At 42.7% G+C, this 22,711-nt stretch overlaps 1 protein-coding gene across 2 annotated transcripts; it reads right to left on the reverse strand.

Annotated features, from left to right (window-relative positions):
* Nucleotides 1-1,491: 1,491 nt before the first annotated feature.
* LOC119877631 (cationic amino acid transporter 3-like) lies at nt 1,492-21,361 on the reverse strand. Of its 2 annotated transcripts, XM_038576153.1 has the most exons (3): nt 21,230-21,361; nt 14,207-14,271; nt 1,492-3,949 (listed from the first exon to the last, which is right to left on the reverse strand). In XM_038576153.1, exon 3 carries the CDS (start codon nt 3,757-3,759, stop codon nt 1,975-1,977), a length of 1,785 nt encoding a protein of 594 aa, XP_038432081.1. In that variant the 5' UTR covers nt 3,760-3,949; nt 14,207-14,271; nt 21,230-21,361; the 3' UTR covers nt 1,492-1,974. The 2 variants fall into 2 exon arrangements, with proteins under 2 accessions (XP_038432081.1, XP_038432082.1); XM_038576154.1 differs by lacking the exon at nt 14,207-14,271 and having other exon boundaries at nt 21,230-21,359.
* Nucleotides 21,362-22,711: the final 1,350 nt, after the last annotated feature.

Here is a 22,711-nt window from a genome sequence, read left to right on the forward strand (position 1 = left end):
TTTCACTATTATTTATATTCCCCAAATGAATGAGAACATACACTGTTTGTCCTTCTCCGATTGACTTACTTCACTCAGCATAATACCCTCCAGTTCCATCCACGTTGAAGCAAATGGTGGGTATTTGTCATTTCTAATAGCTGAGTAATATTCCATTGTGTACATAAACCACATCTTCTTTATCCACTCATCTTTCGATGGACACCGAGGCTCCTTCCACAGTCTGGCTATTGTGGACACTGCTGCTATAAACATTGGGGTGCAGGTGTCCCGGCGTTTCATTGCATCTGTATCTTTGGGGTAAATCCCCAACAGTGCAATTGCTGGGTCGAAGGGCAGGTCTAATTTCAACTCTTTGAGGAACCTCCACACAGTTTTCCAGAGTGGCTGCACCAGTTGACATTCCCACCAACAGTGTAAGAGGGTTCCCTTTTCTCCGCATCCTCTCCAACATTTGTGGTTTCCTGCCTTGTTAATTTTCCCCATTCTCACTGGTGTGAGGTGGTATCTCATTGTGGTTTTGATTTGTATTTCCCTGATGGCAAGTGATGCAGAGCATTTTCTCATGTGCATGTTGGCCATGTCTATGTCTTCCTCTGTGAGATTTATCTTCATGTCTTTTGCCCATTTCATGATTGGATTGTTTGTTTCTTTGGTGTTGAGTTTAATAAGTTCTTTATAGATCTTGGAAACTAGCCCTTTATCTGATAGGTCATTTGCAAATATCTTCTCCCATTCTGTAGGTTGTCTTTTAGTTTTGTTGACTGTATCCTTTGCTGTGCAAAAGCTTCTTATATTGATGAAGTCCCAATAGTTCATTTTTGCTTTTGTTTCTTTTGCCTTCGTAGATGTATCTTGTCTGAAGTTACTGTGGCCGAGTTCAAAAAGGGTGTTGCCTGTGTTCTTCTCTAGGATTTTGATGGAATCTTGTCTCACATTTAGATCTTTCATCCATTTTGAGTTTATCTTTGTGTATGGTGAAAGAGAGTGGTCTAGTTTCATTCTTCTGCATGTGGATGTCCAATTTTCCCAGCAGCATTTATTGAAGAGACTGTCTTTCTTCCAATGGATAGTCTTTCCTCCTTTATCGAATATTAGTTGACCATAAAGTTCAGGGTCCACTTCTGGGTTCTCTATTCTGTTCCATTGATCTATGTGTCTGTTTTTGTGCCAGTACCACACTGTCTTGATGACCACGGCTTTGTAGTACAACCTGAAATCTGGCATTGTGATGCCCCAAGATATGGTTTTCTTTTTTAAAATTCCCCTGGCTATTCGGGATCTTTTCTGATTCCACACAAATCTTAAAATAATTTGTTCTAACTCTCTGAAGAAAGTCATGGTATTTTGATAGGGATTGCATTAAACGTGTATATTGCCCTGGGTAACATTGATATTTTCACAATATTAATTCTGCCAATCCATGAGCATGGAATATTTTTCCATCTCTTTGTGTCTTCCTCAATTTCTTTCAGAAGTGTTCTATAGTTTTGAGGGTATAGATCCTTTACATCTTTAGTGAGGTTTATTCCTAGGTATCTTATGCTTTTGGGTGCAACTGTAAATGGGATTGACTCCTTAATTTCTCTTTCTTCAGTCTCATTGTTAGAGTATGGAAATGCCACCGATATCTGGGCATTGATTTTGTATCCTGCCACGCTACCAAATTGCTGTATGAGTTCTAGCAATCTTGGGGTGGAGACTTTTGGGTTTTCTATGTAGAGTATCATGTCATCGGCGAAGAGGGAGAGTTTGACTTCTTCTTTACCAATTTGAATGCCTTTAATGTCTTTTTGTTGTCTGATTGCTGAGGCTAGGACTTCCAGTACTATGTTGAATAGTATTTTCACACCAATATCTCATAGGAGCCCAAGGTTCCCATGTGCTCAAGAGTACTCCCCATTACTGTGCAGGGAACCAGACTGAATTCAGGTGTGATGATATCACACCAAAAATGTACTGGCACTGCTGAGTTCAAGGTCTATGGTTTGGCCTCTTAAGGCTGCGCTGGATCCCATAGGCGAAGTAGATAACAAACCCAGTCAGCATCCAGGCACCAAATCGGACCCAGGTGCCAGCGGTCATCTGCATCATAAGGCAAACATTCAGAAAGATGCTCAGGAGTGGGAGGAGAGGCAGACCAGGTACCTTAAAATGAAGCAGATGGGAGCTCTGTGGCTGTCTCCAGATGATTCCAGTGATCCCAGTGATGAGCACCAGGAGCAGCACAACCACTGTGATCCACCCTGGGTCTCCAGAAAGCAGACCTGGCCACTGGGCCAGCACCAGGCAAAGAACAATAAGCAGCAGAGCAAGCAGTGAGGAGCAAACATAGACAACTCGGGCAGAAAGTGGAGTGGGGGTGGGGCTGCCTGGAAAAATTAGTCCCTGTAGAGTTAGCTTCTCCTCTTGCACCTCTGCTTCATTTCCCTCATTCTCCTCTTCCTCCTCTGCTTTGTTTTCTTTATTCCTCCTTTTAGGCTGATACCTGATGATGAGAATACAAAATGCTACCAGGGAATAAGATAGCAGGGTTGCAATTGACCTGAGGTCCAAGAGATCAGTGAATCCAAAGAAGAATAATATGATTACTGCAATAACATAAATGAATATCCTCAACATTAACTGGGGGTATGTGCCAGCCATGACCCTGGCAATCACAGGGAACAGGAGGCCATCTTCTGCCATCATGTTTATCACTAAAAGTATGGGGAACACAAAGCTGTAATACATGCTGACAAAAATACTACAGGAAATTGCAATAGTTACAACATAGTAGGCAAGGCCCCAGCCAATATGGAGAAATACCTCAGGCAAGGTGCTCCCAGGTCGGAGCTGGTAGTAAGGCACCATAAGTGTAAGTGCTGCAGAGACACCAAAATATACCAAGATGCAGGTGAGCAGTGAAATAACAATGCCCATGGGGATTGAACGCTCAGGCATGTGCGATTCTTTGACTCTGGTAACAAGAACGCTGAAACCTATAAAAGCATAGAAACAGGTAGCTGCTCCACGGAGAATCCCCTGGAAGCCAAAAGGCATGAATCCTCCAGAGCCCAGAGGGCCCAAGCTAGAGGTGTCATTGAGTCCAGCCTTTATATAGTCCTCTTCTGTGAGCTTCCAGTTGTGCAGGTCCCCCTTAATGAAGCCAGAGACGATGACAAAACTGAGAACCAAAAGTTTCACCAATGTGAACAGTTTGAAAACTATGAAGACCCCACGAAAACTCAGATTTCGAATTTCTAAAAGAAACAACCAAAGGACCATAGTAAAGTAGACTAGATTATCTGCTAAGACTTGGGGAATGTGCTCTGAGATGCTCTCAGAGATCTGATTTCCAATCAGGTAGTCAAAAATTAAGGTCCAGGCCCGGATCACAACAACTGCATCAATAAAAAAGGAGAGGATGAGGTTCCAACCGGTGATGAATGCCCAGAGTTCGCCTATAGTGACAAAACAGTAGAGATATGCGGAACCAGGATGCGGAACCCGGCCACTAAACTCTGCATAGCACAGCCCAGCCAATAACGAAGTTAGGCCAGCCACCAAGAAGCATATCACAGTGGCTGGTCCTGCTTGACTACTAGCCACCTCAGCAAGCAGGAAATACACACCAACCCCCACTGTGCGGCCCACACACAGGGCCACTAAATCCAGAGTGCTCATGCTTCTACCATATTTAAACTCATAAACGTTTTGTTCCAGTGGACGTCTGTGTACCAGCTTTTGACCAAACTTGCGAAGTGCTTGACGCAGCATTCTAGCTGGAATTGAAGAAGATTCTAAAGATCAGAGAGCTGTAGCAACATCTGGGAGCCAAGAGTGTTTAGATCTGGTTCAGTGAGGCTGAATTAAGCCAAGTTGGGTTAGGGCTGCAAAGGTTGAGAAGCTCAAGCTTCACAGTTGCTGCTTCATATTTCTTCTAGAATCTGTTATCCTTCCATAATGCCTAGGGAAACAATAAGTGTATACTGAACATTGGTGTTCAACCAGCCAAATGAAACTCAAAAGTCACATGTAAGTTGGTTCAGGCCAAGTATCACAGAAACTGACACTAAAAGACAAAAAAAATCAAAAAAATCAAAAAAATCATGAAAAAAATCAATTGTGCTTTCCCCCCGAGAAAAAGTACCAAAGACCATCCAACATTCTGCTTTCAAAAACAAAAAACTGTATTTTTCAGTAGGCTCTATGCCCACCATGGAGCCCAACCCATGGCCCAAATTCACAACTTTGAGATCAATACTAGAACCAGTATTGAGACTTGGACTCTCAACTGACTGAGCCACCCCAGGATCCCAAAATCCTCCTTTTTTACACACCACGTGACATAATCCCATTTGATCTCATAAATCATGTAGCTTCACGTACTAATTAAGACACAACAGAGCTTGTATGTATCATGGGATTTTCACATGCTGTGAAAAGTGTGTGCTGTGCTTGAGCATAGGTTATGACACATTAATTCATGGACTAGAGGGCCATGATGAAATTACAGACCCACTTTTTATATATCATCAGAGTTTAAAATACAAATATTGGTGTATCAATCTTAAAGCTCTTATCACTAAGCAACAAGCACATGAGACAGATAAGGAGGCTCAGTTCTTAACTTATGGATTCTTTCTACACTATTTAAAGTGTCCCTAACCCACAACCAGGCTTCACATCCCCTCCATGGTTCCTACCGCCCCTTCTTCATAGTCTTTCCTTCCTTCATCATCTGACCTGTCCTTATTCCTCCAGCCTCATTCCCTGCCCAGTTCCAGCTCCAGCTGAGAAATTCAACACTTGCCCTGTTCCCTGCCCTCTAATGCCCTCTTGGCCCCTTCACTTAGCTAACTCTCACTTCTCTTTCAGTTCCCAGGTCAGCAGTTACTTCCCCAGGAAGCCTCCACTGACCCTTATGCTGCCCTTCTTATGTGCTCTCACAGCACCAAGCTTTGCCTCGGTGCCATTGATCCTAATATATCCAAATTCCAGGTCAGCTGCCTGTCTCCTCCATCAAACTGTGGGTTAGGTGTTCAATAAATAATTCTTGAACAACTGACCACACTGAGAAGAGAACCTGCAAGAAGCCATTATCCAGAATTTCTATATACTGGATATTAATATACCTATTTTGTAGTCAAGCAACCTTGATAAATATAGATCAGGTAAAGAAAAACATGGTATTACCTTCCTTGTGGAAGGTGAGCAAAATGGATAGTGAGAAGGGGAAAACAACTGTGATGAAACTTTGAATGCATATCATTCATGGCAGGTATGAACCACACCTAAGTGGTAAACAGTTGTTGGCCTTTGAGGACACTTGTTTAAAAATATTGGGCTGCTTTGGATTATAGACAACCAATACCCATGCCCAGTTTGAGAATCCCTACTTTTTGGAAGGCATAGGCTCAGGCACTATAATCCAGGTAGGATGTCCTAAAGCAGAGTTTCTCACTTCAGGGAACAGAGGCAGGCATAATGAAGACACCTGGGGGCATTTTCAAACTTCAATCTTCTCCCTCTGGAGATTCTTGTCCACTAGCCCTTACTTCCCATAGCTGCTCTAAACCACCCCAATTCACAAGAAATCATCCTCAAGTTCAAGAGAAATGGATTCTGAAAACTTCCTTCACAGGAGGCAGCATAGTTGAATAGCTAGGAGTAAGGTTCTGCAGGTAGACTGTTCAGGTTGAATCTCACCTCAACCTCATACCTGGATGACTCTGGTCAGATTAGTTCACCTCTTAGAGCTTTAGCTTCCACAGAAGTCAAATGGAAGTAAAAGTGAATACTCACAAGACAGTGGTGAGGAGTAAGTGAAATGATGCCTGTAAGCACCTCAGTGCCTAGAAAACAATCAGGACTTAATATGATTACCTAGTATTTAATATTGAAACCCGGTCAAAAGTAATCAAATTTTGAAAATCTATCAGTCTGTATAAATGTGCAGACTCAAAACCAACCACTAAAACTCAAGCTTGTCAGCTAGCCCTCAAAGACAGTGAAAACAGTTTTATTCCATATGATTCACCTTCAAATGTTAAGGACTCTAATTAGACACCCTCATACATACTGGTGATAACACACGGGTGGTCCTAGGCCTACTACATTAGGCCAGGCATGGAGAAATGCAAGATTCAATACATAATAATAATTAATAATAACAGTAATAATAATATCTTTGCCCATCTGGAACAAGGAGTACTGGGTACTATGAAGGTAAGAACAATGAACATATAACAGAAATCCTGGATCGTGACTATATGAACTTGGGTAATTTGATTAATCTCTCTAAGCCTGAGGCTCCTCATCCATTGACTTGACTTCCCTCACTGGATCAACATGAGAATTCAATAAGAGAGGGGAGGAGCAAGATGGCGGAAGAGTAGGGTCCCCAAATCACCTGTCTCCACCAAACTACCTAGAAAACCTTCAAATTATCCTGAAAATCTATGAATTCGGCCTGAGAATTAAAGAGAGACCAGCTGGAATGCAACAGTGAGAAGAGTTCGCGCTTCTATCAAGGTAGGAAGACGGGGAAAAAGAAGTAAAGAAACAAAAGGCCTCCAAGGGGGAGGGGCCCCGCGAGGAGCCGGGCTGAGGCCGGGGCGAGTGTCCCCAGGACAGGAGAGCCCCGTCCCGGAGGAGCAGGAGCTGCACCAACCTTCCCGGGCGGAAAGGGGCTCGCAGGGAGGTGGAGCAGGACCCAGGAGGGCGGGGATGTCCTCGGGCTCCCCGGGACAGTAACAGCAACTGCGCGCCCAGGAGAGTGCGCCGAGCTCCCTAAGGGCTGCAGCGCGCACGGCGGGACCCGGAGCAGCTCGGGGGGGCTCGGGCGGCGGCTCCGCGGAGGGGGCTGCGGGGCGGGAGCAGCTCGGAGGGGCTCAGGCAGAGGAAGAGGCTCCGTGCGGAGGGGGCTGCGCGGCCCCGGGAGCAGCTCGGAGGGGCTCGGGCAGAGGAAGAGGCTCCGTGCAGAGGGGCCTGCGCGGTTCCAGGAGCAGCTCGGAGGGGCTCGGGCGGCAGCTACGCGGAGGGGGTTGCGCGGCCCGGGAGCGCGAATCCACCAGCGCAGGCTCCGGAGCACAGGGCGCCGGGACACAGCCCAGGATCCGGCCTCCCCCGGGACAGGCAGAGGCCGGGAGGGCCCAGGACAGCGAGGACGCTCCTGCCCCAGCTGAGCAGATCAGCGGCCCCGCCCGGAGCCTCCAGGCCCTGCAGACGGAGTTCCTGCCGGAGCTGAATCCAGGTTTCCAGAGCTGCCCCGCCACTGGGGCTGTTCCTCCTGCGGCCTCACGGGGTAAACACCCCCCACCGAGCCCTGCACCAGGCAGGGGCACAGCAGCTCCCCCAACTGCTAACACCTGAAAATCAGCACAACAGGCCCCTCCCCCAGAACACCAGCTGGACTGACAACTTCCAGGAGAAGCCAAGGGACTTAAAGTACACAGAATCAGAAGATACTCCCCTGTGGTTCTTTTTTTTTTTTTTTTTTGGTTTTTTTTTTTTTTTTTTGGTTTTTTTGTTTTTGGTTTTTTTTTTGTTTTTTTGTTTTTTTGTTTTGTTTTGTTTTGCTTTTTGATTTGTTTCCTTCCCCCACCCCCCCTTTTTTCTCCTTTCTTTTTCTTTCTCTTTTTCTTCTTTTTTTTTCTTTCGTTTTTTTTTCTCTTCCCTTTTTTTTTCTCTTTCTCTTTTCTTTCCTTCTTTCTCTCCTCTCTTTTTCTCTTTTTCCCAATACAACTTGCTTTTGGCCACTCTGCACTGAGCAAAATGACTAGAAGGAAAACCTCACCTCAAAAGAAAGAATCAGAAACAGTCCTCTCTCCCACAGAGTTACAAAATCTGGATTACAATTCTATGTCAGAAAGCCAATTCAGAAGCACTATTATACAGCGACTGGTGGCTCTAGAAAAAAGTATAAAGGACTCAAGAGACTTCATGACTGCAGAATTTAGAGCTAATCAGGCAGAAATTAAAAATCAATTGAATGAGATGCAATCCAAACTAGAAGTCCTAACGACGAGGGTTAACGAGGTGGAAGAACGAGTGAGTGACATAGAAGACAAGTTGATAGCAAAGAGGGAAACTGAGGAAAAAAGAGACAAACAATTAAAAGACCATAAAGATAGATTAAGGGAAATAAACGACAGCCTGAGGAAGAAAAACCTACGTTTAATTGGGGTTCCCGAGGGCGCCGAAAGGACAGAGGGCCAGAATATGTATTTGAACAAATTCTAGCTGAAAACTTTCCTAATCTGGGAAGGGAAACAGGCATTCAGATCCAGGAAATAGAGAGAGCCCCCCCTAAAATCAATAAAAACCATTCAACACCTCGACATTTAATTGTGAAGCTTGCAAATTCCAAAGATAAGGAGAAGATCCTTAAAGCAGCAAGAGACAAGAAATCCCTGACTTTTATGGGGAGGAGTATTAGGGTAACAGCAGACCTCTCCACAGAGACCTGGCAGGCCAGAAAGGGCTGGCAGGATATATTCAGGGTCCTAAAGGAGAAGAACATGCAACCAAGAATACTTTATCCAGCAAGGCTCTTATTCAAAATGGAAGGAGAGATAAAGAGCTTCCAAGACAGGCAGCAACTAAAAGAATATGTGACCTCCAAACCAGCTCTGCAAGAAATTTTAAGGGGGACTCTTAAAATTCCCCTTTAAGAAGAAGTTCAGTGGAACAGTCCACAAAAACAAAGACTGAAGAGATATCATGATGACACTAAACTCATATCTCTCAATAGTAACTCTGAATGTGAACGGGCTTAATGACCCCATCAAAAGGCGCAGGGTTTCAGACTGGATAAAAAAGCAGGACCCATCTATTTGCTGTCTACAAGAGACTCATTTTAGACAGAAGGACACCTACAGCCTGAAAATAAAAGGTTGGAGAACCATTTACCATTCGAATGGTCCTCAAAAGAAAGCAGGGGTAGCCATCCTTATATCAGATAAACTAAAATTTACCCCAAAGACTGTAGTGAGAGATGAAGAGGGACACTATATCATACTTAAAGGATCTATTCAACAAGAGGACTTAACAATCCTCAATATATATGCTCCGAATGTGGGAGCTGCCAAATATATAAATCAATTATTAACCAAAGTGAAGAAATACTTAGATAATAATACACTTATACTTGGTGACTTCAATCTAGCTCTTTCTATACTCGATAGGTCTTCTAAGCACAACATCTCCAAAGAAACGAGAGCTTTAAATGATACACTGGACCAGATGGATTTCACAGATATCGACAGAACTTTACATCCAAACTCAACTGAATACACATTCTTCTCAAGCGCACATGGAACTTTCTCCAGAATAGACCACATATTGGGACACAATTCGGGTCTGAACCCATACCAAAAGATTGGGATTGTCCCCTGCATATTCTCGGACCATAATGCCTTGAAATTAGAACTAAATCACACCAAGAAGTTTGGAAGGACCTCAAACACGTGGAGGTTAAGGACCATCCTACTAAAAGATGAAAGGGTCAACCGATGAAAGGGTCAACCAGGAAATTAAGGAAGAATTAAAAAGATTCATGGAAACTAATGAGAATGAAGATACAATCGTTCAAAATCTTTGGGATGCAGCAAAAGCAGTCCTAAGGGGGAAATACATCGCAATACAAGCATCCATTCAAAAACTGGAAAGAACTCAAATACAAAAGCTAACCTTACACATAAAGGAGCTAGAGAAAAAACAGCAAATAGATCCTACACCCAGGAGAAGAAGAGAGTTAATAAAGATTCGAGCTGAACTCAACGAAATCGAGACCAGAAGAACTGTGGAACAGATCAACAGAACCAGGAATTGGTTCTTTGAAAGAATTAATAAGATAGATAAACCATTAGCCAGCCTTATTAAAAAGAAGAGAGAGAAGACTCAAATTAATAAAATCATGAATGAGAAAGGAGAGATCACTACCAACACCAAGGAAATACAAACGATTTTAAAAACATATTATGAACAGCTATACGCCAATAAATTAGGCAATCTAGAAGAAATGGACACATTCCTGGAAAGCCACAAACTACCAAAACTGGAACAGGAAGAAATAGAAAACCTTAACAGGCCAATAACCAGGGAGGAAATTGAAGCAGTCATCAACAACCTCCCAAGACACAAGAGTCCAGGGCCAGATGGCTTCCCAGGGGAATTTTATCAAACGTTTAAAGAAGAAACCATACCTATTCTCCTAAAGCTGTTTGGAAAGATAGAAAGAGATGGAGTACTTCCAAATTCGTTCTATGAGGCCAGCATCATCTTAATTCCAAAACCAGACAAAGACCCCACCAAAAAGGAGAATTACAGACCAATATCCCTGATGAACATGGATGCAAAAACTCTCCAAAAGATACTGGCCAATAGGATCCAACAGTACATTAAGAAAATTATTCACCATGACCAAGTAGGATTTATCCCCGGGACACAAGGCTGGTTCAACACCCGTAAAACAATCAATGTGATTCATCATATCAGCAAGAAAAACCAAGAACCATATTATCCTCTCATTAGATGCAGAGAAAGCATTTGACAAAATACAGCATCCATTCCTGATCAAAACTCTTCAGAGTGTAGGGATAGAGGGAACATTCCTCGACATCTTAAAAGCCATCTACAAAAAGCCCACAGCAAATATCATTCTCAATGGGGAAGCACTGGGAGCCTTTCCCCTAAGATCAGGAACAAGACAGGGATGTCCACTCTCACCACTGCTATTCAACATAGTACTGGAAGTCCTAGCCTCAGCAATCAGACAACAAAAAGACATTAAGGCACTCAAATTGGCAAAGAAGAAGTCAAACTCTCCCTCTTCGCCGATGACATGATACTCTACATAGAAAACCCAAAAGTCTCCACCCCAAGATTGCTAGAACTCATACAGCAATTCGGTAGCGTGGCAGGATACAAAGTCAATGCCCAGAAATCAGTGGCATTTCTATACACTAACAATGAGACTGAAGAAAGTGAAATTAAGGAGTCAATCCCATTTACAGTTGCACCCAAAAGCATAAGATACCTAGGAATAAACCTCACTAAAGAGGTAAAGGATCTATACCCTCAAAACTATAGAACACTTCTGAAAGAAATTGAGGAAGACACAAAGAGATGGAAAAATATTCCATGCTCATGGATTGGCAGAATTAATATTGTGAAAATGTCAATGTTAACCCAGGGCAATATACACGTTTAATGCAATCCCTATCAAAATACCATGACTTTCTTCAGAGAGTTAGAACAAATTATTTTAAGATTTGTGTGGAATCAGAAAAGACCCCAAATAGCCAGGGGAATCTTAAAAAAGAAAACCATATCTGGGGGCATCACAATGCCAGATTTCAGGCTGTACTACAAAGCTGTGGTCATCAAGACAGTGTGGTACTGGCACAAAAACAGACACATAGATCAATGGAACAGAATAGAGAACCCAGAAGTGGACCCTGAACTTTATGGTCAACTAATATTCGATAAAGGAGGAAAGACTATCCATTGGAAGAAAGACAGTCTGTTCAATAAATGGTGCTGGGAAAATTGGACATCCACATGCAAAGGAATGAAACTAGACCACTCTGTTTCACCATAACAAAGATAAACTCAAAATAGATGAAAGATCTAAATGTGAGACAAGATTCCATCAAAATCCTAGAGGAGAACACAGGCAACACCCTTTTTGACTCGGCCACAGTAACTTCTTGCAAGATACATCCACAAAGGCAAAAGAAACAAAAGCAAAAATGAACTATTGGGACTTCATCAAGATAAGATGCTTTTGCACAGCAAAGGATACAGTCAACAAAACTAAAAGACAACCTACAGAATGGGAGAAGATATTTGCAAATGACCTATCAGATAAAGGGCTAGTTTCCAAGATCTATAAAGAACTTATTAAACTCAACACCAAAGAAACAAACAATCCAATCATGAAATGGGCAAAAGACATGAACAGAAATCTCACAGAGGAAGACATAGACATGGCCAACACGCATATGAGAAAATGCTCTGCATCACTTGCCATCAGGGAAATACAAATCAAAACCACAATGAGATACCACCTCACACCAGTGAGAATGGGGCAAATTAACAAGGCAGGAAACCACAAATGTTGGAGAGGATGCGGAGAAAAGGGAACCCTCCTGCACTGTTGGTGGGAATGTGAACTGGTGCAGCCACTCTGGAAAACTGTGTGGAGGTTCTTCAAAGAGTTAAAAATAGACCTGCCCTACGACCCAGCAATTGCACTGTTGGGGATTTACCCCAAAGATACAGATGCAATGAAATGCCGGGACACCTGCACCCCAATGTTTCTAGCAGCAATGTCCACAATAGCCAAACTGTGGAAGGAGCTTCGGTGTCCATCGAAAGATGAATGGATAAAGAATATGTGGTATATGTATACAATGGAATATTGCTCAGCTATTAGAAATGACAAATACCCACCATTTGCTTCAACGTGGATGGAACTGGAGGATATTATGCTGAGTGAAGTAAGTCAGTCGGAGAAGGACAAACATATGTTCTCATTCATATGGGGAATATAAATAATAGTGAAAGGGAATATAAGGGAAGGGAGAAGAAATGTGTTGGAAATATCAGAAAGGGAGACATAACGTAAAGACTGCTAACTCTGGGAAACGAATTAGGGGTGGTAGAAGGGGAGGAGGGCGGGGGGTGGGAGTGATTGGGTTACGGGCATTGGGGGTTATTCTGTATGTTGGTAAATTGAACACCAATAAAAAAAAATAGAAAGCCCAGAAGTGGACCCACAACTATATGGTCAAATAATCTTTGACAAAGCTAGAAACAATATCCAATGGAAATAAGTCAGCATCTTCAACAAGTGGTGTTGGGAATACTGGACAGCAACATCCCGAAGAATGAAACTGGATCACTTTCTTACTCCATACACAAAAATGAAGTCAAAATGAATGAAAGATCTAAATGTGAAACAGGAATCCATCAAAATCCTAGAGAAGAACACAGACAGTAACCTCTTTGACCTCAGGCATACCAACCTCTTAACAGACACATCTCTAGAGGCAAGGGGAGTAAAGCAAAAATTAACTATAGTGATTTCATCAATATAAAAAGTTTCTGCATGGTAAAACACAATCAACCAACCTAAAAGACAACCTACAGAATGGGAGAAGACATTTCCAAATGACATATCTGATAACAGGTTTGTATTCAACATCTATAAGGAACATATCAAATGCAACACCACAAAAATAACAATCCAGTCAAGAAATGGTCAGAAGACATGAACAGACATTTGTCCAAAGAAGACATCTAAATGGCTAACAGACAGATAAAAAGATGGTCAACATCACTCATCATCAGGGAAATACAAGTCAAAACCACCATGGGATATAACCTTATGCCTGTCAGAATAGCTAAATATAACAACACACAAAAAAAACAACAGGTGTTGGCGAGTATGTGAACAAAGAGGAACCCTCCTACACTATTGGTGGGAATGCAAACTAATGAGATCACTCTGAAGAAGAGCATGGAGATTCCTCAAAAAAGTTAAAAACAGAACTACACTTCATCCAGCAACTGTACAACTAGGTATTTACCAAAGGATACAAAAATACTGATTTGAAGAGGCACATGCACACTGATGTTTATAGCAGTATTATCAACAATAGCCAAATTATGGAAAGAGCCCAGATGTCCATAGATTGATGAGTAGATAAAGAAGATGTGGTATCTATATACAAGGGAATATTACTCAGACATCAAAATGAATGAAATCTTGCCATCTACAACCTTGTGGATGGAACTAGAGAGTATTATGCTAAGTGAAATAAGTCAGTCACAGAAAGACAAATATCATATGATTGCATTTATATGAGATTTAACAAAACTGATGAACATAGGGGAAGGGAAAGAAAAATAAAATAAGATGAAAACAAACAGTGAGGCAAACCATAAGAGACTTGTAATGATCAAGAACAAACTTAGAATCCTGGAGGGAGGTGGTAGGAGATGAGCTAAATGGATGATGGGCTTTAAGAAGGGTACTTGTTGTGATGAGCAATGTGTGTTGTATGTACATGATGAATCACTAAACTCTATACCTGAAACCGATTTTAGCCTATGTGTTAGCCAACTAGAATTTAAACAAAAAATTTGAAATAAAAATGATCAGTCTACAAACAGTGCGTTCCACAGAAACTTGACTTTCTATAAAACAACTGACCTGTATTGTTCAAAAACTGTCAGTGTCAGGAATGGCAGGAATGGCAGGAACAGCAGGACGAGGAACTGTTGCAGATGAAAGGAAAAAAAAGAAACATGACAATGAGATGCAATGCAGAGCCCTGGACTGCACCTCAATCAGGGAGAAATATTTTAGTATAAAAATTGAATAATTACTAATCTTTGAATATGGACCATATTCACACACACACACATATAGAGGAGAGAGCAATAAAATGTGCCAATATATCAACAACTGCTCAATGTCATTGAAAGATAAAGGAATGTTAATGCTACTATTCTTGCAGCTTTCTGTAGGTTTGATAATTGTGAAACTAAAAGGGTAGGAAGAAAACAACAATGTCCCAGTAGCAAAGGTTATGGTTTCTCCTTCCCTAGATGTCCTTTATAAACAAGCTTACCGTGACTTTTGGATGGAACCAATTTTTATCCAGAATGATCTAGCCCCAAATCAGGAACATTAGATCAGAGGAGTGAGTAGAAAGATAGAACTCCCATGTCTTTGACTTACAACCATATTTGTCAGCAAGCAAAAATTACTGGAAAAAAACTACAACCTTGGCTCATGTTACCATGCTTATAAAAACTCTATCCTCTTTTATTGTTATTTTGTGAGACTGACACAAACTAATAAACCAGGGCCCTAGGCTTGAACTCTAGAGGCATTGGGGAATATGTGCAAAGGTTGGAGGTAGAGAAAAATGGTGTCTGACATATAGGGGAACCACTTATATGTGCAATATTTATGGCCACATGGACAGAGCCATGAAAGAGAACAAGAATTTGAGCTGCAAGTAATATGCAACATTATTTCATTTAACCCCCATAACAACCCCATGACCTAAGTATTATTCTTCTCTTTGAGACCAGGTCACCCTCTGCCAATGTCTCCCTCTCCTCCCATATACATAGTGATGGACCAGAGCTGGAAGTACTGTGATGTTAAGTCTGAGAGCTCTATCTAAACATGTCCTGCTAAAACCAAACCAAATTTGGGGCCAAAATATCTCCATATCATTCATTCATTCATTCATTCATTTTCACACATTTTTGTCAGCATAAATGTGCCATGATACTTTTTAATTAAAAAAAAAACTGCTGAAGACAGATTCAACGGAGTGGTCATATACTCAAAATGTATGTTATGAAGCAAAATTGGAAATAATCCTTTGCTATTCCAAAGAAAATGTGAATTCCATTTTTAAATGCATGTCGAACAGAATACTCTTGTTATAAGGATTAATTGCCACTATCTTCTCTATGGCATTCCACTTAATGGAATGATTAATAGTTGCAGACTGAAATATTACATTTTGTTAATTTGTTTAATATTTTTATTTTATGTTTTTAATTTAAATACAATTGATTAACATGTAATGTATTATAGGTTTCAGAGATGCAGGTCAGTGAGTCATCAGTCAATATAAGACACCCTCCTTGACTAAAAATGAGCAGTAGTGTTCCCCATTGTGACCCATGTCTGTCACCAGCTCTAAGACCATAGCACCTAGAGCATTGAGAATATTTATTGATCACTCAGAAATAATCACTAGGACCTATGGACATCAAGCATCATTACAGAATTCTTTGTCTCTTTGTGGATCACCTCACTGTATTTTTTAAGTTATTAACAAATACAGACTTGACATAAGGAACAATGGGCATTGTGAACATGCTATTACCTTAGGAAGATCAATAAAGAAGATAAAGGATTGCCTTTAAATTTTAGCTTCAAAACAAAGAAAACCCTAAATATGACCAGAAACAAGGGTATTGACAAGGCAGCCTCTAAGGACTTTATTCGGGATAATAACATAAAAGTTTTGAATACATCTAAGGAATTCCAACTGAAACCATTGGTTTCAGATATTTGGAGATCACCAACCTCACCCTCAATTCAATTCAGCTGACATGAAGTCACATGGACCCTTAGCGCCTTGTCCATACAACCTCTACCTACTAGGTTCCTATGGTTTGCCAATATTGCATATCCAGGGCCAGCCTCCTGCCATACTCTGTGGTCCACCCTCTTGGTCCATAAAATTTGTAACTCTAAATACAAGATACTCTCACCTCTCACTCAGATTCACAAGACAAGGCCCTAAATCACATTCTTCCTGACTACTACATTGCCCCAGAAAACTGAAGTGGGAGTACTCCCTACTGTCTTTCTGGAAAATGACAGTTTCTTCAAGTCTTAAAAAGACACACACACACACACACACACACACACACACACACACACACAGAGTTTCCTCCACTCTATCTGATCCAAACTTCTAAGATGGTATTTTAAGTCTTTCTTTGCACCGTTTTTACCACTTTCCTACTAACAAACTTTTCTGTGTCTCCTGCTTGAACAGAACAAATTTTTCCCCACACATGCATGTCTTGCTGGTGTTAACATCAGCCCTCACACTGCCTAGAACACATTCTTCCCAACCCTGTTCAACATGTCTCTACCTCCAGAAATAGCTTGGGCACACCTCCAGATAGATATCCAGTCTCTCCATGAAGCTCCACTTGCTCCCTGATCTCCCCTCATTAATGTCCAGTGGGCCTGGAACTCTGCACTGGGAGAATTCCTAGTTAGGGAAGAGGGTAGGAGTAGTAGGTAGTGAGTTGGAGTACAGGAGCAGAGCTTCTGTGTGATGACATTCTCAGCTTGCCTTTCCTTTCCCTGATGGAGCCTGAGGTACAAAGAGTTAACTGGCTACAGCCAAGGAAGGACCCTAGACTCTAAAGCCCATTTTGGCTAAGACAGAAATCTGACAAAGAACTGAGGTCCAAGTCTCTTTCACCACCACGAAGTGAAAATACAAGGGAAGTAACCCAAGTCAGTTGACACAAAGTGCATTACCTGTGACATTTATGATTTGCTCCAGTGTCATCTCCTTGATGCGTGACAACTGAACAGACAGGACAGAGTTTTGCTACTTCCACTTTTTACTTTGTTTATAAAACAAGTCACCTAACACTTTAGCATTAGGCAACATGACATGATTCTCCAACTTCAATAAGTACATGTAGGGCTAGCCTGCAGAAGAGAGGAGTGTACAACAGTCAAAGGATTGAAGGGCGTGTAGAATAGGATTTTCACCTGTTTCAGGAGAATAAGGAAGTATCCTTATAGTGTAAGCACCCAGAGAAAAGATATTCCTGGATTTGTTACCTTTTTTTCCTATAATCTGTAAATAACTACACAGGTGCATTCAATGTATTTTGCATTGGGGCTAAACAGAGACATTGGATGGTCTCTCAAGTAAAGACTACGTAAATTTCTACATGAGAAAGACTGGATTCAATCTATTAAAGATCAGATTTCCACTAAGTATAATGAATACAAAGGCAAATTCCAAAGTAGAAAATTCGGGAACCACAGTGATTCTTTGCACAAAAGAAGTCAAGCAAAAGAAATATCTTCCTTCCCTCTAATTTATCAACACCGCCACCAATATCCCCAAATCATCACACACTCAGTTACACACAGTGCAAGACAATGGTGGCATATACAGAATTCCACTCTCTGGGAACTTACACCTTAGGGCATTTCATGAACACCTCCCCACCTGCTGAAATAAGTAAAAGATAGATCCACTATGAACCAGAAAGGGCATTCCTAAGTAAGAAATGAACAGTCAAGGCAAAGGTATGTGAGATCCCACTTGGCTTACTAGTAGATGAAAGGGAAGGGTACTAAGGACGACATTTTCCAGTGTTGGCAAGACCAGTGAAAATCTTCTGTGCACTGTGGGTCAGCCTGAGAAGACTGTGTAGAAGAGGTGGGAATTGATATTGTGTATAACTATAACCATCTTGATATTGTGCATAACTGTTGCCAAGGAAAACATCACTTCAAGCTACATCTTCACTTGGGCCATGATCCAATAGGTAGAGCTCCCTTAGGCCTTCCTTCTATGCCCCCCACCAAAACCACAAAACAAATTCCACCACACATTGAGCCAGTAAATCCAGTTTGCCCAAATGGACAAATCCGCTTAAATATTTGCTACAGCTTTTAATATAAATCCAGGTACTAAAACATAATGTTAATGATAATGATGCTAATAATTCTTCTCAGTACTGGCCTATGCAGGAAAGAAAGAGGGAAACCACTGTAGTAATAAAAAATGTGTAACTTCTCTCCTAGAAAAAGAAAAGGAAAGGTCAGATAACTTCCTTCAAAGGTTGGAAAGAATGCTGAAGTAACCAAATTCGCTCATGCTGAAGAAAATAATATCCTAACTTATCTCCCAGGAGTCCTGTGAAAACCACCTCACCAAACGTATCACTTACCAGGCACCCTCCCACCTATGATCTTACTTCGTACTACATTCTGGTTATATGCAACTTAGAAGAAGCCTTTGTGTCCCTTTCTAAAATAAAAACTTCTAGATACAACCTGCTTCATCTTCTCACCATGAGCCTAGAATGCCAAATTGTCCAAGTAGATATTACTAGGTGCAACCAAGACTTGAAATTGAAGGCATGGCAGCTCCCAAACTGTCTGCTCATTAGACCAAGAGGAAATACAGCCACCTCCTCCAACTCACATACCTACCCTACCACCTCCAGCACTACACCTCTCAAATCCCATCCCACTCTGGCAGAGGCTGAATTCCAACAGTGAAAACCTATCCTGATGCAGACTAATAGGCTCCAAACCAACTATATGTGGACCAAATCCATCCACCCAATAGATTCCAAAATCTATGTAGGTGGCGAACAAAACATTTTGCTTCCTCCTACAAAATACACGGAGTCCCTGCCAGCAGCAGCAGTATGCTAGTAGCATTGCACCATTAATTGGGTAAACAATCAGATAACCAGGGCTTCTGTAGAGGCTGTAGAGACTCTGTATTATCTAGTATCATTCTGGGGTGGTTGTGAACAGGTGGCTTTTCTTAGTCCCTCTGGGATAATTTTAGAAAAGATGGAGTGAAATGCAATATTCCTCATTCACGATTTGACTCATTTACAGGTTTAGATTCAGTCAGAATCCAGTGAGGAAATTCTTCATATTTCTAGCACACCAAAACAAGAGGATAACCTGACAAATCATAAAAGCCTGGGCTTCCCGCTCCTAGAAGTCTTCAGAAACAAGATGGGCTACCAGGAAGAACTAGAATGAGATTTTCCAAACAGGAAATAGAAAGAGAACTGGGAAAGCCAGCAAGGGTGAGTAATTAAGGGATGAGAAAGTGATAGGAGACATTGATGTCAACAGTGAAATTCGCTTTCTTCTCTACTTCTCCCTATGATTCTCCAATCCATTTTCTCAATCCTGAATCCTGCTGACACAAAACACCTAATAAAAGTCCTCAGGAGAAAGCAGAAGGAAATCCATCTACCTTTCCAAACTACAAGTATAGTGTAGGGGAGCACTGATTCACAGTCCTTTTTTCCAAGATGCCTTACTAAACACCTTTGTTTTTTCCCCTAAATTCTCCCTTTCCTTGTAAGCCCAGAATCATGAGATCCATCCAGTGGTCTAATCCATCACTATAGTGTTTCCACATTTGGACTAGTTGTTGTGGGTGTTCAGACCTATGGTGCCTTCTTCCATGAACATCCTCCCAACACACACCCTCAGTAATATGCTGACGGTCAGAAAGGCTGACGGTCTGTCTGGTTTTCTTCCTTCATACCTTTAAATGCGTCTTCCTGTCCTCCTCTGTAAGGACTTGGCTATTTCTCTTTCCATCCTGTCTCACCAGACTAGGCTTTGTTCTTAAAATAGCCCTAGAAGGATGCTCTACATTACCACCATCTTCACTGGAGAGAGAATCGTTTTGCTTTGTTTTCAATTATATTCATTAGAGAGAGAGAGAGAGAGAGAACACAAGCAAGGAGGTAAGGCAGAGGCAGAACAGACTCTCAACTGAGCAGGGAACCTGATGTGGGGCTTGATCTCACTGAGCACATAACACCCCTGAAGTGATAATGGAGAGACATGGCCTAAGAACTGCTAGAGAGCAAGAGAAAGACAACCTATAAATCAACATTTTCCATATACAATCAAGATAAAAGGAGTGCATGGGTACGTGTTCTCTGGGCTTGTAGTGTTAGCCTATGGCCCACAGTGTTCATGGTGGTGGAGAGGTAGGAAGAGTAGAGAACAGTATAGGTTCCAAAGGCCTTCAAAATTAAAGAGTTGCTGATATATTTTGTGATAACAGCAAAGTGATTCTTGGTGAGTCAGTGTTTTAATGATCACTAGGCGGTCACACCCCAGGGGACTTTGGTAATCTTTCCTCCTAAGCCTGACCTGGACTATAATCCATCCCCACTACAACTTTTTTAAATTAGATAAGAAAGGCAGGGAGATACCTTCAGCAGCTATAAAAATATTTAGCTCCTTGAGCCTGGAGGAAGATGACCCTCAAACCCACCCGGGTGATGGGGAACCACCTTACCAAACTGGACCTGCTCATCTGCAAAGTCCACACTAATGTCCTGCCTAAGAATATGTGATAAAGAGACTTCCAGGATCTCCGATGAGAAAAGGAGGCAAAACATGGAGGCAGCAGAGTCAGGGGGAAGAAACTACTCATTCAAAGAGAATGTCTAAGCACACTGTGTGCTGGGCCCTGTGGGAGAGACATAGATGAGGAAAGCAAGCTGTGCACCAGGTGAGAAAGGAAAGGACCGGAAGGAGGGTGGGGTCAACATGTGGGAGGACCCTGGAGGAGAAGTGCCGAGGAATAGCCTCCCCTAACTCAGATTTTCCTTAGGAGAGCTGAGAACCTGTCTAGTCTGGAGGAGAATGTGTAGGCTTCCAAATCCCCCTGATCCCAGCAAACCTACCTGCCCTTCCCAAACTCACAAAGCCTCTGATCCACACCCCACCCCTAAACCAAAGTCTGGCTCTGGCGCCATGAAATACCCTCTGCTCAAACCCCACAGGGCTTCCATACCCAATGGTGTCCCAAGCCCAGGCTTCCTCCTCTCTGGCTCTGTCTCAGTTTTCCTACCAGGTCTTTAAACAAGGAAAATCACTCACCCAGGAGATTCATCTGCCTTCTAGGAGAAATACTTAGAAGAAAGTGCAAGACAAACCCAGGGACAGGAAAGGAACTTGGCCAGGCAGAGTCAGGACTTGGAGCAGAGCTCACAGGGTGCCCTCAGGAAGTTGACGCCCTGAGGAGGCAAGGTCCTCATGGAGGAGGGGCCTCAGGAGTCTGAACACTAACCAGGCTGGGCCTCATTTTGTTGGGGCTACAGGGCGAAGAGGTCTGGGAAGATGTGAATTAGGAAAGAGGTGGCTGAGCTGGAACCCTGGGGGAAGGTTAGAGGTGGGCAATGGAAGACTAGTGGGGCCCTACGTGGTGAGGAGGTGGACTAGGGGCTCAAATGGGATTTAGTTGGAGACTCTGTTGGTAGCAAGGGGTGAGTTTAGAGGTTACCAAGCCCTCCAGGGTCCTGGGTATGGAGGAGGTCCTGGCTGGTAGGAGGAGAGTATGGGGAGCCCAGTGGAGCCCAGCCTGTGGTCTATGGAGGCCAGTCCCAGATCCAGCTAAGGAGCCCACTAAGCAGTTATATAACAAGGACAGAAGCACCCCACCACCCCAGGTACATCTACCAGAATCTCCTACAGGTTCCTCTACCAGCACCACCCATCCTGGTCCTTCCGCCATGTTTCCAATCACTCCAGGGATAAAACTAAAAGGGAGTTGTTTTAAGCTTCGCCATGAGGGATGTCCTTAGATAGTCACTCAGCATTCATAGCACATTCTGACTGAATCACTGTGTGGACCAAGGAAAGATACGGTCTCAGCTAGAGTTTTCGGTTCTAGACATTCATCACATAGCACTTCCAAGACCCTGAAACAGTCACCAGTGGAAGAGGCCTCCTCCTTGCCTTCAAATGGAGGTAAGACTTCCTGAGATGGAGAAGGTGAGGCCTACTTGGACAACCAGGGCTGAATGCACATGTGATGGACTCACAAAATGGGTCTCAAGGAAAAGGGGCACCACTGCCTCTACTTGATAGTGATGAGATTCCAAAGCCTCAATTAGGTTCCTTAACCTGCAGTGGAGGTAGAGAGAGGGGAGAGAAGGGGAGCAGCCGGTCCTAAAGACAGTCTATACTAGTTCCATAAAGACAGAGCATTGAACTTGCAGCAGAATGAAGTGCCCAGATCTCAGGAAGAAACTCCACCTGAAGAAAACCTACAGAACCCAGCACCCCTGTCCTAACACATCTCCAGGAGGCAGGTCCTGTGTTCAGGGCACTGTGCTGGGGAGGGGGTGAGTGGCCCAGCCCAGACCACAGACCCAGGATTCCCAGAGGCAAAGGAAAAGGGCACGATTGGCAGGAGGGCTGTGATGACAGGACAGTAGGGAAGGGGCAGCTGGGTGTGTGATCTGTGCCTGTTCCCAGGTCCTAGGAGGTCTTCTCTGCCTCAAGCTGGGATTGTCCCAGATGTGCCTCTGCTTGAAGGAAAGAAGGGCAGGTGCAGGGGAGGGTCTGTGTATCCTGCAT

The sequence above is a fragment of the Canis lupus genome, chromosome 27 (assembly GCF_011100685.1).
Source record: "Canis lupus familiaris isolate Mischka breed German Shepherd chromosome 27, alternate assembly UU_Cfam_GSD_1.0, whole genome shotgun sequence".
NCBI classification, from domain to species: domain Eukaryota; kingdom Metazoa; phylum Chordata; class Mammalia; order Carnivora; family Canidae; genus Canis; species Canis lupus.

Bases quoted from the DNA above. Each gene is read 5' to 3' on its own strand.
- LOC119877631 (XM_038576153.1), bottom strand. From the start codon at position 3,759: ATGCTGCGTCAAGCACTTCGCAAGTTTGGTCAAAAGCTGGTACACAGA.